General features: G+C 36.8%; 1 protein-coding gene across 1 annotated transcript in view; it reads right to left on the minus strand.

The window, feature by feature from the left end:
* The window catches only part of ORC5 (origin recognition complex subunit 5), a 79,990-nt gene extending 68,906 nt beyond the window's left edge, over positions 1-11,084 (minus strand). The window contains exons 1-3 of the mRNA XM_004478989.5: positions 10,873-11,084; positions 8,685-8,777; positions 5,566-5,766 (exon numbers count right to left, since the gene is read on the minus strand). Coding sequence (XP_004479046.1) covers positions 5,566-5,766; positions 8,685-8,777; positions 10,873-10,944 — 366 coding nt within the window. The 5' untranslated portion in view covers positions 10,945-11,084. The remainder of the gene's footprint in view (positions 1-5,565; positions 5,767-8,684; positions 8,778-10,872) is intronic.
* Positions 11,085-12,605: the final 1,521 nt, after the last annotated feature.

The following is a 12,605-nucleotide window of genomic DNA, read 5'->3' on the forward strand; positions in this document are numbered from 1 at the left end:
GTCCTCAACATATTCTGGGTCATTTCTCCTCATTTTTTGAAAACTGAAACTTCTGACTACTGTCACTTCTCTAATAAAACTCCTATTTTCCTTGAGACTTCAAAACTCATATGAATATGCTGGGTTCTTAGTTCTTCAAATTCCTCTCCACAAGCGACTGTGATCCCTACTCTACTTCGATGACAGACCAACTTATTTCCAGTATCACCAGTTCTTGAAGCATGGTCTCTGAACTCCCAGATGAAAGGGATTTCTTGACACCCTTTTAAAGGGTAACAAGATCAAAACTATTTCCATAATAATACTAAAATATTATTTGCCTCTTTCATTATGTTGACATTTGTACTGATGGAATAAAATCAATAGTAGGTTAAAGTAGAAATGCCTTAGCACAAATCAAGGCAATGGTCCCAAATTGTAATAGTAGTCACCATATTCTTTACCACTATGCACTTGGATTTTACAAAAAAATTAGACTTAGCTTCTGGGAAGATGGAGTAAATACACTTTTCCCTATTCTTCCTATTAACTAAAACTAAGAACACAAGAAAAAAATAATAATAAAACTAAAATAATAATAATACTCTGAAATTGGAGAGAAGAAGGCAGGTCAGCTAAAGACACTGGAACCCAAGGAACAACAAGGTGATGAATTGCCTCTTTTGGCCTCATATATCCCAGATGTGAAGCTGAAGAAACTGACAAAAAGTAGTGGTAGCAGCCAAAAAGGTTCAAAAAGAAGCCTGCTATCTCTAGAAAATGACTAGGAAAGAGTAGCCTAGTAAGCCAAAAAACTTTCAGGCATAACCAAGCAAAACCCATAGAAAAAGCTGTGGTCCCACTCCCACCCACAAAGAATAAGTGGGCAGTCTAAACTTCAACTCTCATGACCACTCCCCACCCTACCAGGGTGCCCAGAAAAGCCCAAGTAGAAAGCCAGGACTGGCTGGTAATAAGACCCCATGAGTGAAGACCACTCCCTAGAAGCCTGGACTTACACACTTACCCAGCAATACTGAAATATCCCTCTCCCTCCCTGCTTGGAGTAGTATCACAGAGGCCTACTGGAGATTCAATATTTTCACCTTTACCCAGTGAGGAGGTCATATCCACAGTGCTGTTAGTGGAAAAAAGAACACCCAGAACTACCACCTCCCACCTGGCAGTTACAAGGAGCACCTAGCATCTCAGGTATCAATAGAGACCAAGTGAGGAATCTGGAAGTTACCCTCTTCCTGGCAATAAAGAAGTGACTCCTCACTGCCCCACCTCTGTTTTCTGACAGAGCAGTATCAGAAAAAATACAAACAAAAACAGATAAAACAAAAGGTCTTCTATATTATTCATAAACGTCAGTTTTCAACTTAAAAAATCACTTGTTATACCAAGAACCAGGAGGATCTCAAACTGAATATAAAAAGAAAACCAACAGAAACTAACAGATGTCAACACCAAGATGACAGACAATAGAATAATCTAACAAAGATGTTAAAGCAGTTATAATAAAAATGCTTCAAAAAGCAATTATAGGGGGAGCAGATGTAGCTCAGTGGTTGAGTACCTGCTTCCCATGTATGAGGTCCTGGGGGTTCAATCTCTGGTACCTCAAAAAAAAAAAAAAAAGCAATTACGAACACACTTGAATCAAAAGAAAACATAGAAAGCCTCATTAAAGAAAGATTACATTTCAGTAAAGAAATGGGAGATATAAAGAAGAACCAAATGGAAATTTTAGCACTAAAATACACAAAAAGATATTTAAAAGAGTTCAGTGGATGTGCTCATAGCAGAATGCAAGGGACAGAGAAATGGTCAGCAAATTGGAAGATAGAACAATAGAAATCATCCAATCTGAACAAAAGAGAGAAAACAGAACACAGATTCTCACAGAACTAAGGGATTATAACAGATCTAAAACATATGTCAATCAAAGTCCTAGAGAAGAACTAACCCCAATTCTACACAATCTCTTCCAGAAAACTGAAGAGGAAAGAACACACCTCATTTCATTTTATGAAGCCAGTATCATCCTGATACCCAAACCAGACAAAGACAGTAAAAGAAAAAAAGAAAGAAATGGTGGGGGATGGGGGGTAGAGAGGGAGAGAAGAAACTACAGGCCAACATCCCTCATGAATATAGTCACAAAAATCCTTAATATAATATGAGCAAATAGAATTCAGCAAGATTTTTATAAAAAAAATTATACACTGTCACCAAGAAAGTTTACTCCAGCTATGCAAGGCTAGTTCAATATCTGAAAATCAGTCAATGTAATCTACCACATCAACCAGCTAAATAAGAAAAAAATCACATGATCACATAAATTGATGCAGAAAAAGCAATTTACAAAATCCAACACCCATTCATGATAAAAACTCTCAGGAATAGAGGGGAACTTCATCAACTTGATAAAAGATTATCTAAAAACACCTATAGCTAGCATTATATTTAAGGATGAAAGACTGAATACTTTCTCCACAAGATCAGGAACAAGACAAAGCTGTCTGTCATCACACATTCAACATAGTCCTGAAAGTTCTATCTAGTGCAGTAAGGCAAAAAAAGGAAATAAAAGCCATACATATTGGAAAAGAAGAAATAAATCTGTTCTTATTTGCAGATGGCATGACTGTTTAAGTGAAAAAACACCAGGAATCTACAAAAGAACTTCTAGAGCAAAAGTGAGTTTAGCAAAGCACAGGATACAAAACAAACATATGAAAATAAATTGTATTCCTATAGAAAAGCAATGGATATGGGGACAATGAAATTAAAAATACAAATACACTTATAATAATGCAAAAATGAAATATTTAAGTATGAATCTAACAAAACATGTACAAGACTTTTATGATAAAACTACACAATGCTGACAAAAAAAAATCAAAGACGTGCTAAATAAATGGATAGACAAACCATGTAGACAGACTGGAAGACAAGAGTAAAGATGTCAATTCTCCCCAATTCCTATCAAAATCTCACTAAGACTTTTTGTAGTTACAGACAAGATTATGATAAAATTTATATGCAAGATAAAGGAACTAGAACAGTTAAACCAAAATTCAAAAATAATAATAAAGTGGGAGGAATCAGTCTACCCAATTGTAAGACTTATTATATAGGTACAGTAATCAAGAAGATGAGATACTGGCAGAGGGATAGATAAATGGATCAATGGAACAGAAAAGAGAACTCAGAAACTGACCCATACAAATACTCCCAAATGATTTCTGATAAAGGTCTAAAAAAGAAAAAAGAACTGCAACCTATGTTTTGTATGTCCAAAAATTAACTCAAAATGGATCATAGACTTAAATGTAAAGCATAAAACTATAGAACTTTTAGGAAAAAATTACAGAAGATCTTCAGGATCTATGGCTAGGCAAAGGGTTTCTAGACTTGACAAGAAAAGCCTGATCAGTAAAAAAGAAAAGGTACACTGGACTAGACCACTACTAAAAACTTTTGTTCTGTGAATGAAAATGTAAAAACAAGCTACAGTCACAGAAAATATTTGCAAACCACATATCCAACAAAAGACAAAATACATGGACTATGTAGAGAACTCTCGAAATTCAAAACTAAAACACAATTCAGTTAAAGCTTGAGCAGCAGACATAAAGAAATATTTCACAAAGAATACATACATATGGCAAATAAGAGATTGAAAAGTTAGGTGTTCAATATCATTAGCCATTAGGGAAATGCAAATTAAAAATCACAATAGGATAACACTACATACCTATCAGAATGGCAGAAATAGAAAACTTCAACAACAACAAAAGCTGGTGAGGAGGCAGAGAAACTGAACCACTCATACACTGCTGGTGGGAATGTAAAATGGTACAGCACTTTGGAAAACAGTCTAGCAGCTTTTAAAAAACTAAACGCAAAACTACTACACAAGCCAGTATATACCTTCTTAAATACATCCCAGATAAATAAAAACTTATGTACATGCTCTGATCAGACTGGTTATTAACAAATACAATTTTTCACTTTGTATAATGAATAAACAAATATTTTTTAAATTTCTTAATTTAAATTTCTTACATGGTAAGTATTGATAGATATAAAATATATAAACAAAAATTCTTGGGGTCCTCAATATTTTTTAATCATATAAAGGGATCCTGAAATGATAAAAGTTTAGGACCAGTTCTCTAAACCATTCTGCCAGTTCTCGTATCTCCACACCCTCTCTATTTCAATTTCAGGCATTTCACTCTTCCATCACTACCTTGTAAGTTTACATTTCACTCTAATATCTCTACACCAATAATCCTTTGACCCCCATGAGGACCTACATCTGGTAAAAAGAATCCAACCACCTTTTCACTCCTCTCATGTCCTCAATTCTCTCCTTACTGTACCTGGAGTTTATGCTTCATCATTTGATTTAATTCCTTGCATCCACCCTAAACTCATTTTTCTCTCTCTCCCTGTTGTAACTGCCTCACATGCCACCAGCCCTAGTTAAAGCCAACTGTTCATATACTCTATGCCTATTTCCACACAACTGAATGTAACAGAAAAAAAAACCTCATCCATGCTACATTACATTAAATTCATGACAATGAACCTCAAATGGGCACTCAGAACTGCCTGGTAATCCTACCATATTTCCCTGGTCCACTCACTCTCTTCTTTTACAAAATGACTATTTCAAACTTTACCTTGCCTCTCAAAACTACAACATCTCCTTCTCTTAGCTTATGGCCTTGCTTCCTTCTTCACTGAGAAAACAGAAACAATAAACAGAGAATGTCAACAAGCTCCCACCCATATGATTATATGGCCATATACTGTGCCTTCCCTCAGATGAACTGTCCATGTTCCTCTATCTGCACAACCCCTATACACTCTCACTTTTACAAGGACATCATTCTAGTAATTATCCCCTTTCTTTTCTGCATCCATTTGTCCTTGACTCTAAGATGAAATTTTCTCTCACATAAACAGTCACAGTAGCTATCCTACTATTCCCAATTCTTATATTCAACATGCTTTTAGAGTAATACTCCTCAGGCCTAATCTGTTGCTCTAAAATCTTCGATATCTTTCCCATGGCCTAAGGAATGAAATAAGATGCTTTAGCATAGTTTTCAAAACCTTCCATGATATAGTCCCAAGCTTACCTTTCTAGGCTTAATATTCTCCCTTGATACTTTATAATCTCCTAAAACTAGACTAGTTGGCATTCTCTGGACTCCATTCCCACCTCCATGCATTTGCTTACATAATTCCCTTCATGAGAAATTCCTCTTCTTCTGTTTCTTCCTATTAAATCTTAATCATTCTTTTAGGCCTATCTCAAATGCTATCACATCATGAAGTTGTTTCAGATGCACCTCACTTAGTACTTTGCAATTTTTACCACTCTATGCATTTAGGCACATGAATTATTAAACTAAGGTTCTCTTTGGATAAAGAATACTCTAATACATTTTTGCATCCCAACAACACCTCAAATAGAACACTATGCATAATGGGATTCTAAGCAAACTATACATAAATTGAGTATATATGTCAAATCAGGCATGTTAAGATTAAATTACTTACAATATATACAGTCTGATCCTTGAGACTTTCAGCTTTAGTTACTTGTATAAATAAGCGAACAAAGTCATTAAAGGTATCACAGGTTATTTCAGTAGAACATCCATCCTCTGAAGAAGCAAGATGATTCAACTTGTTTAAAATTTGTTCCAAAAGCAGCCTTAAGGTAAAACATTCAACACAATTCACAAAGACATGTGGGAGCTGAAAACAAAAACCAACAAAGTGTAAGTAGAAAAACATACATACACAATAACAGTTGTGCTGGATATTCTCCATTAGTCTAGAAGGACTATATCCATTAGTCTCCATCCTCATCCGCCAACCTACTCTTTGCCCAAGGAGGCTGACCGCTATAGAACGCATTACCCAAACTCTCTTACTTTCTTGCTATGGTTGGATTCAGTCAATTAAAGGAACCTGCAGGAGACTGAAAGAGAGAAAAGTTGGATATGTATTTCCTGGATTCTGCAATGTGGCCCAGGTTTAGCAGTGGCTACGGGCTTCTACAAAAGGCCACTGCTCTAGTTAGGCAGCGCTACATCTCTTACAGGGTTCTGGTAACAGCTCCTTCGCAAGGAACTACTGTTGCGAGTTCCTAGGTGCTTTACCAACCTTTATTGCTGTAATGCTTCCTCAACATTTGCAAAATAGTCCCTTCACTAAACTCACTTCAGTTATCCCTTTGAGTTTGCCATTCATCTCCCCCAGGGACTCAAAGCCAAACTAGTATTTTCTTCTAAAAATTTTTTCAAAAGAAATCCCAATACATTTGAATGTTAAAATTCTTAGTAGGAATTTCATATTTATAAGTTTAATATCCTTTTGGATGAACAAACCTAGATCAAGAAAAGAACTGTGCCTGAAACTATAGTAATCCTATAATGGAAACTAGTTTTTCATTTAGAGAACTATCACAATGGAGGCAATTCCAGGAGTAACAAGCAAACAAAAGACTTGCTCATGACTATGATCTGTTTTCCAAAGTGAAATCATTAAAGCAATACTGATCATTCAGAGAAAGGTAACTTATGACATTTTTTACACAAATAATGGAAGCAAAAGCTATTTTCAGTGGTAAAATCTTACTCAATAAGGAGACTTTTTTCTCTCTCCAAATAACAGTGTAAATAAAGCTACATTTTACTTAATCACAATTTACCAGCATTTACTGACCTCCCTCTCACCTCCATTTCTTTATCAACTAGAGTCCACAAGATCTCTGTTAAGTATCTTGTTTACTGAGTTTGCCCTATCCATGACCTTTAATGCCAGCATATTCTAAGTGCCAGGGGCATATCTCTTAGTGTACCTATACCAGAAGTAGTAATAATCATCAATGCTGATTAAGAAGCAGCAAAAATTATAATGTGTGAAAAAATGGAAGACAGCTATTTTATATGGAACTTCCTTATTGGATTTTCATTCTTTTATTCAGTGCATATTCTTTGGAAATTTCACAGAGAGGATTTTTTAATACAAATGCCTGGGCCATGCCCTTGGACATTCTGATTCTAAAGCCTGACATGAATCCCAGGCATTTGCATTTTTAAAATGTACAGCTGAATTTAAGGATCAAAGCCAAAATCCACAAATAGATCTGTGCCAAGCACTATGCTTAGAGCTGGGGATAATCTCAAGGAATTTACAATCTAGAGCCAGGAAAAGACAAACACAAATTCACATTTAAGAGTACTAAATATTTTGTCAGAATTAACCACAGGGTGCTGAGATTGCACAACAAAGGGGCAACTAACACAGCCTTGGGAATTCATGAAAGGCTTCCCAAAGTGTAAAAAGAAAACATGGAAATATTAGTAGGCATTTGCCAAGCAGCAGTGTAATAGAAGAGGAGCAAGTAAGCCTAGGAAAGCCATTATAAGCAAAGGATGCAGTATGTGCCAAGGCTTCGAAGTAAAAGTGTAGAAACTGTACGTAGTTCATGCATGCTCACAGCTACTGTAGAACTAGGATAAGTAAATTACAGCGTATGGGCCTGTTTTTGTAAGTAAAGTTTTACTGGAACACAGTCATGCACATTTGTTTATATCTTTTCTTGCTGCTTTCCCATTACAACAGCAGAGTTGAGTAGCTGCCACAGAGACTGTACGGCCCATAAGCCTAAAATATATATATCCAGCAAACAGCTATTCTTCATTGAGTGCTTACTATATACTAAGTACTATAGTAGGTACCTGTCATGTACTAACTCTAATTCTCACAAAACTCCCAAATGTTGTCACTATTAGCCCTCCTTATGAGAAGGGGACAGCACTAAGTGGTGAAGCAGAACAAGAATTTGAGTACACCAGTGTCTAAACCCAAACTCTTAACCATTACTTTATTAATTCAGCTCACCGATGGTCTTGTTTATCAGGCAAAGCATTTGAACATTTTCCTGAAGATCTTAAGTAAGATTTGCATGAGCTAGCTGCAGGGTGAGGAAGAGATTGCAGTTAGGAGACTGTAGCATAGATATAGGAAGAAACAATGTTAAGTGAAAGTGAAGTGGCAGCAATGCCAATGATTAAAGGTAGACTGAGTCAAAACTTTAAGAATGTAGAATTAGCAGAATGTGTTTACTAGTTTGATTTACTGGATGAATGAGGAAAATGACAGAGTTAAGAAAGAGCAAGTTTGAACAACTGTGTGAATGGTGACCAGGGAACTCAGAGAGGCAATATGGGAAGAAGGGTAGGGTAAAGATAATGAAACAAGGAAAAAGAAATGAATTTTAATATTTTAACATTAATATGTGGCATTTACTATCATCAGCCAGTGAAAGGGAGAGAAAAAGAAATATGACTCAAAAAATAACTTACCATCTAGGTTCAAGTTATCTAATAACGCCTTTTGGGGCTGAGTCTCTGGAGGTATTCAAACAAAAGCTGGTCAGAAATGTTTTATGTATAAGATAATCCCTTCAGATGACTATACTAGATAATCTCCCATATCTCTTCCCTTTCTTAGTGTCTATGAATAAAAATCAGGGGAGTGGGTGTGGCTCAGTGGTTTGAACAACAGTTTCCTATGCATGAGGTCCCAGGTTCAATTCCTGAGAAACACCTTTAAAAATTTAAAATGTAAAAATCAATTAACACTGAATTTGGAGTTATTCTTACCTCTAAAGTTTTCAACAAAGTTTGTGTTACATAGGTCTTTCCACTAGCTGTATGTCCATATATAAAAATGGATGGGAAGCTGAAATGATGTCTCTAGGGAAAAAAGACAAATATCAGTCTGCACATACAAAACAGAAAATAAACTGAATATTCATCAAAAAGTAAAATATGCAGTGAGCATACAAATGCATTCATCATTACACTTTGATATTACTTGAAATCAACATTATGGACTTCCTGTTACGTAACTAAACTTTTCGTAAAATTATATTTTGCTTATTTTATTATTACTACACATTACTATAAATATATATTTTAAATTATGTATTTATGCTTTTATTATTGTATAGGTTTACATACAGTAAGTCTTGTATTTTCAAATTTTTATGAGTTTTAAGGGACTTTTCAAGGCCAATTTTGACCACATTTCATTTTTATCTTTTCTTAATCTTTTTTTTAAATTTAATCTTGCCACAGGCTGCACCTTCACTGTATATTTTAATACTTTGAACTAAGTATACGTAATCACTGGGTTAGAGAGAATTTCAAGAGTCCTCCTTTCTTAGGAAAACTTATAGAATACTTTTGAATAATGCATTTGGTACTCATTTACCCTGGCCTAAATGTATATAATTCATCAAATAAATCAAGAATAAAAACTGCATAGCCTTTTTATGCAGAGAACTTCTCTTTTTAAAGAGAAGTTCAAGACCATCCTTCAGGAAGTTTTCCCAAGCTACATTAAATTTCTCCTTTTCTGTAATCCTGCCAAATTTGTGTGCATCCATTATGCAGTACTTAATAATATTCCACCTTATAACATCTTTTCTATTGTTACCTGGAATTGTATTTAACTCTTGCACTGTTATTTAACCTTGCACCTTCATGAAAGCATACACTAAAATCTGGTACAACGCCTGACACTGAGAAGACACTCAATAAAATTTTATATGTTGTACAAATAAACAAATCTTGCTACGAAAAATGAATCCTTTTAGTTTTGCTCTAGTTCTTTGTACCTCCTACATGCACAGCACCTTGCTGAAAAGTGATATCAATGTTGATAAATATGACATGCAGTAAGAGCAAAGGAAAACACGCTTTTTGTGATACACCACTATCATCCCTATGAGCTATTATTCTTTTTCCAATGGAACACTTCTGCTATGAGTGATTTGGGTTTATCAACTCCAGAGAAGGAATGCATAAAATATAAACAAGAAAATGTTTCTGTGATACTACAGGTAACTACAATAGAAAGCATTATAACTAGAAAATTAACTGAGGATGCCATCACTAACCTCATACTTCCCTAATATGTCCCTTTAGAAGGAGACAATACTTTCCACTAATTCTTTTAAAGCGACCTCAGACTTACATCCATCATTTCTAGTTAGATGTAAGGTCTTAAAACAGCAAATCAGAAGATTAGGAGTGGGGTGCGGAGTGGAGATTAACAAGCATGACCCTACACTCTCATTTATTCTCCCTACAGATCAGATCTGAGACCCACTCCATGTTTGATTAATGATCCTCAAGTAAAACGTCCACCAAAAGGCACCAGAAATGTGTGTTTTAATAATAAAAAAATAGGTTAAGTTTATATTAGTTAACACTACCTCCTGCCTATGGAAAGGACTCCCTATGTTGAGACACTTAACCTTTCTTGGCCTCATCTATCAGTAGAAGAGAGAAGTCTAGATTAGACCAACTTCTCTAGGATTTTAAGAATTCCGCAAAAGCCACTGGATTTTTAAACTTGACCCCACTACTTTGGCACTCTCTTCTTTAATAAAACAAACAAACCCTCTCTACACCTGCGTTCAACAACTACCTCATTGAAAGGTATGAATGTGTATTTGCATAAATAACTCTGCAAACCCACCTGTTATATAAAATCCTGTTCAGCACGGATAACAAGTAACTTCTAGTAGCTACTTTGGGCTGTCTCAGTATCAAAGGTAAAAGAAAAAGTCCTGCGGTGTAGGCCTGTCCTTCCTGTGCAGTTTTCTTTTCACGAAACTAATCAGAAGTTACTCTGGACCTAAACCACCACCCATCTCAATGCCAAAGATGTCCCTTAACCCAAATAACCCCCCCCCCCCCCCAAAAAAAAAAGGAAAATGCAAGACCATGGAGATATTTGCCTTCAGGGTTTGGAAGAGAAAAGACAGTTTGACCACAATACCTCTCCAAACAGGGACTGCAAGGTGGACACTTGGGACTCGCGACACAGCACCATGTTTTCCAAGTGAGGCATTCTGGCGGACGCCACCGAAGGGTACAGTGCGGTTCCAGCAGGATCCGCCCCAGGACAGACAGCCTCACCACCGCCCAGCGGTCCGCACTCCCGCTGGAAATCGGACGCACTAAGACACCGGAGGGGCCGGCGCGGCCGTGCGTCTCAGTGACGTCAGCACGTTTGCGGAAGGTCGCGGCCGCCCTTGACTCGCTGGAGCTGCCGGGTTTCCTGTTTGTTCTCAACGGAGCCGCTCTGGGGAAGATGTTAGAAGATTCCGCGGGCATAGGCAAACGGAGAAAGGCCTGGAAGAGCTAAGGGGTTCCTTTGGGTTCCCAGGGACTTACGAATCCCTACATTCAGTTTTGTCTTTTCGGAAGCTGCAAATCTAGAAACCTCGAGTACCCGGTAGCTTTCCTCCTGGACCTCCACGGAGGAAAGGAAGACTGTCGAGGTGTCTCAGGACTAGGGCACGACTGCCTTGGGAAGGCAGATTCAGATTATCAAGATTCTCAAAAGATGGGTTCCTTCCCTGTCAAAGATGTGGGGAATTGGTGTCCCCCTGTGCAAAAGATAGTATAATGGGATTGAATAAACAAGTTGGAATTGCCATTCTTCCTGAAGCCTGAATCCATATCCAGAGTGTCTCTCACTCCTGAGAGGAAATGTGTGTTGATGAGGGCGACAGAGGTAAAATTAATGCTACCGTTAGCATAATTTACTCGTGTAACACCTACTAAAAGATTCTGGGAATAAAAAGATATGCAACTAGTCAGACTTGGCGTGGTGGAAAGTGGACTTGGGGTCCTGAAACCCTTGATTTGGGGCCATTAAGTATCTACAGTGAGACCTTGAAATCATCGCTGAACTATTCATTTTGAACTTCAACTTCTTTATCTATAAAACAGGCATAATAACAGCCAGGCCATTGCTAGGATTAAAAATTTATATTCTTAGGGCCTGGTATACATAGATTTAAATTGTGGGTGTTATGCTCAGAATATTGTATTTGTGGTGGCCTAAAGGATCTTTTGGTCTCCTATAATTATTAGCTCAACAAAATTTATATTTTTAAAGCAACAGTCCAAATGCAGAGAGCAGTAAACGGTACTCTGGGATCATCCATTAGCCCTTTCAATGTCTCTTCCCAAAGTTAAGCTAGTCCTTACCACTGTCAAAGAAAGAGAGTAGCCAGCACAATCAAGGCTGCGGGTTTATGGAAAGACTACTGGAGAAGGCAGATCTTAAACTGGAGAAGTTGCAGTGAGAATCTCAAGATTCTCATTGCAGATTATGGTGGTTTATAAAGGTAACTAGGGTGTTTCCAAGAAGGAAGTTACAGTATTTGATTGACACTTAAGTTCTTCATTACCTAGGAGGAACTTATAAAGCAGGAAACATATACATTAGTAAATATAGCATAATTAAAATTTTTATAGACTATCCCTACCGTACTGAGGCTCAGATAATCACTAAATGTTGCAAAAATTGTAACTTTGTTGGAACTGTTCCTTTCTCTTAGAAAGTCCCATCCTTTATCAGTTTTTATCTTTAGAAAAGTCCCTGTTGTGTCTCAGAGGGCTGCTTTGGGCAGCTCCCAATGTAGCTGGCCATTTTATCTTAACACTACCTTTCCAAGATGAGTTATACATTCTCATAACCGTGCAAACTCCTTTAAAGAG

This window comes from Dasypus novemcinctus, chromosome 5, assembly GCF_030445035.2.
Source record: "Dasypus novemcinctus isolate mDasNov1 chromosome 5, mDasNov1.1.hap2, whole genome shotgun sequence".
Classification (NCBI taxonomy): Eukaryota; Metazoa; Chordata; class Mammalia; order Cingulata; family Dasypodidae; genus Dasypus; species Dasypus novemcinctus.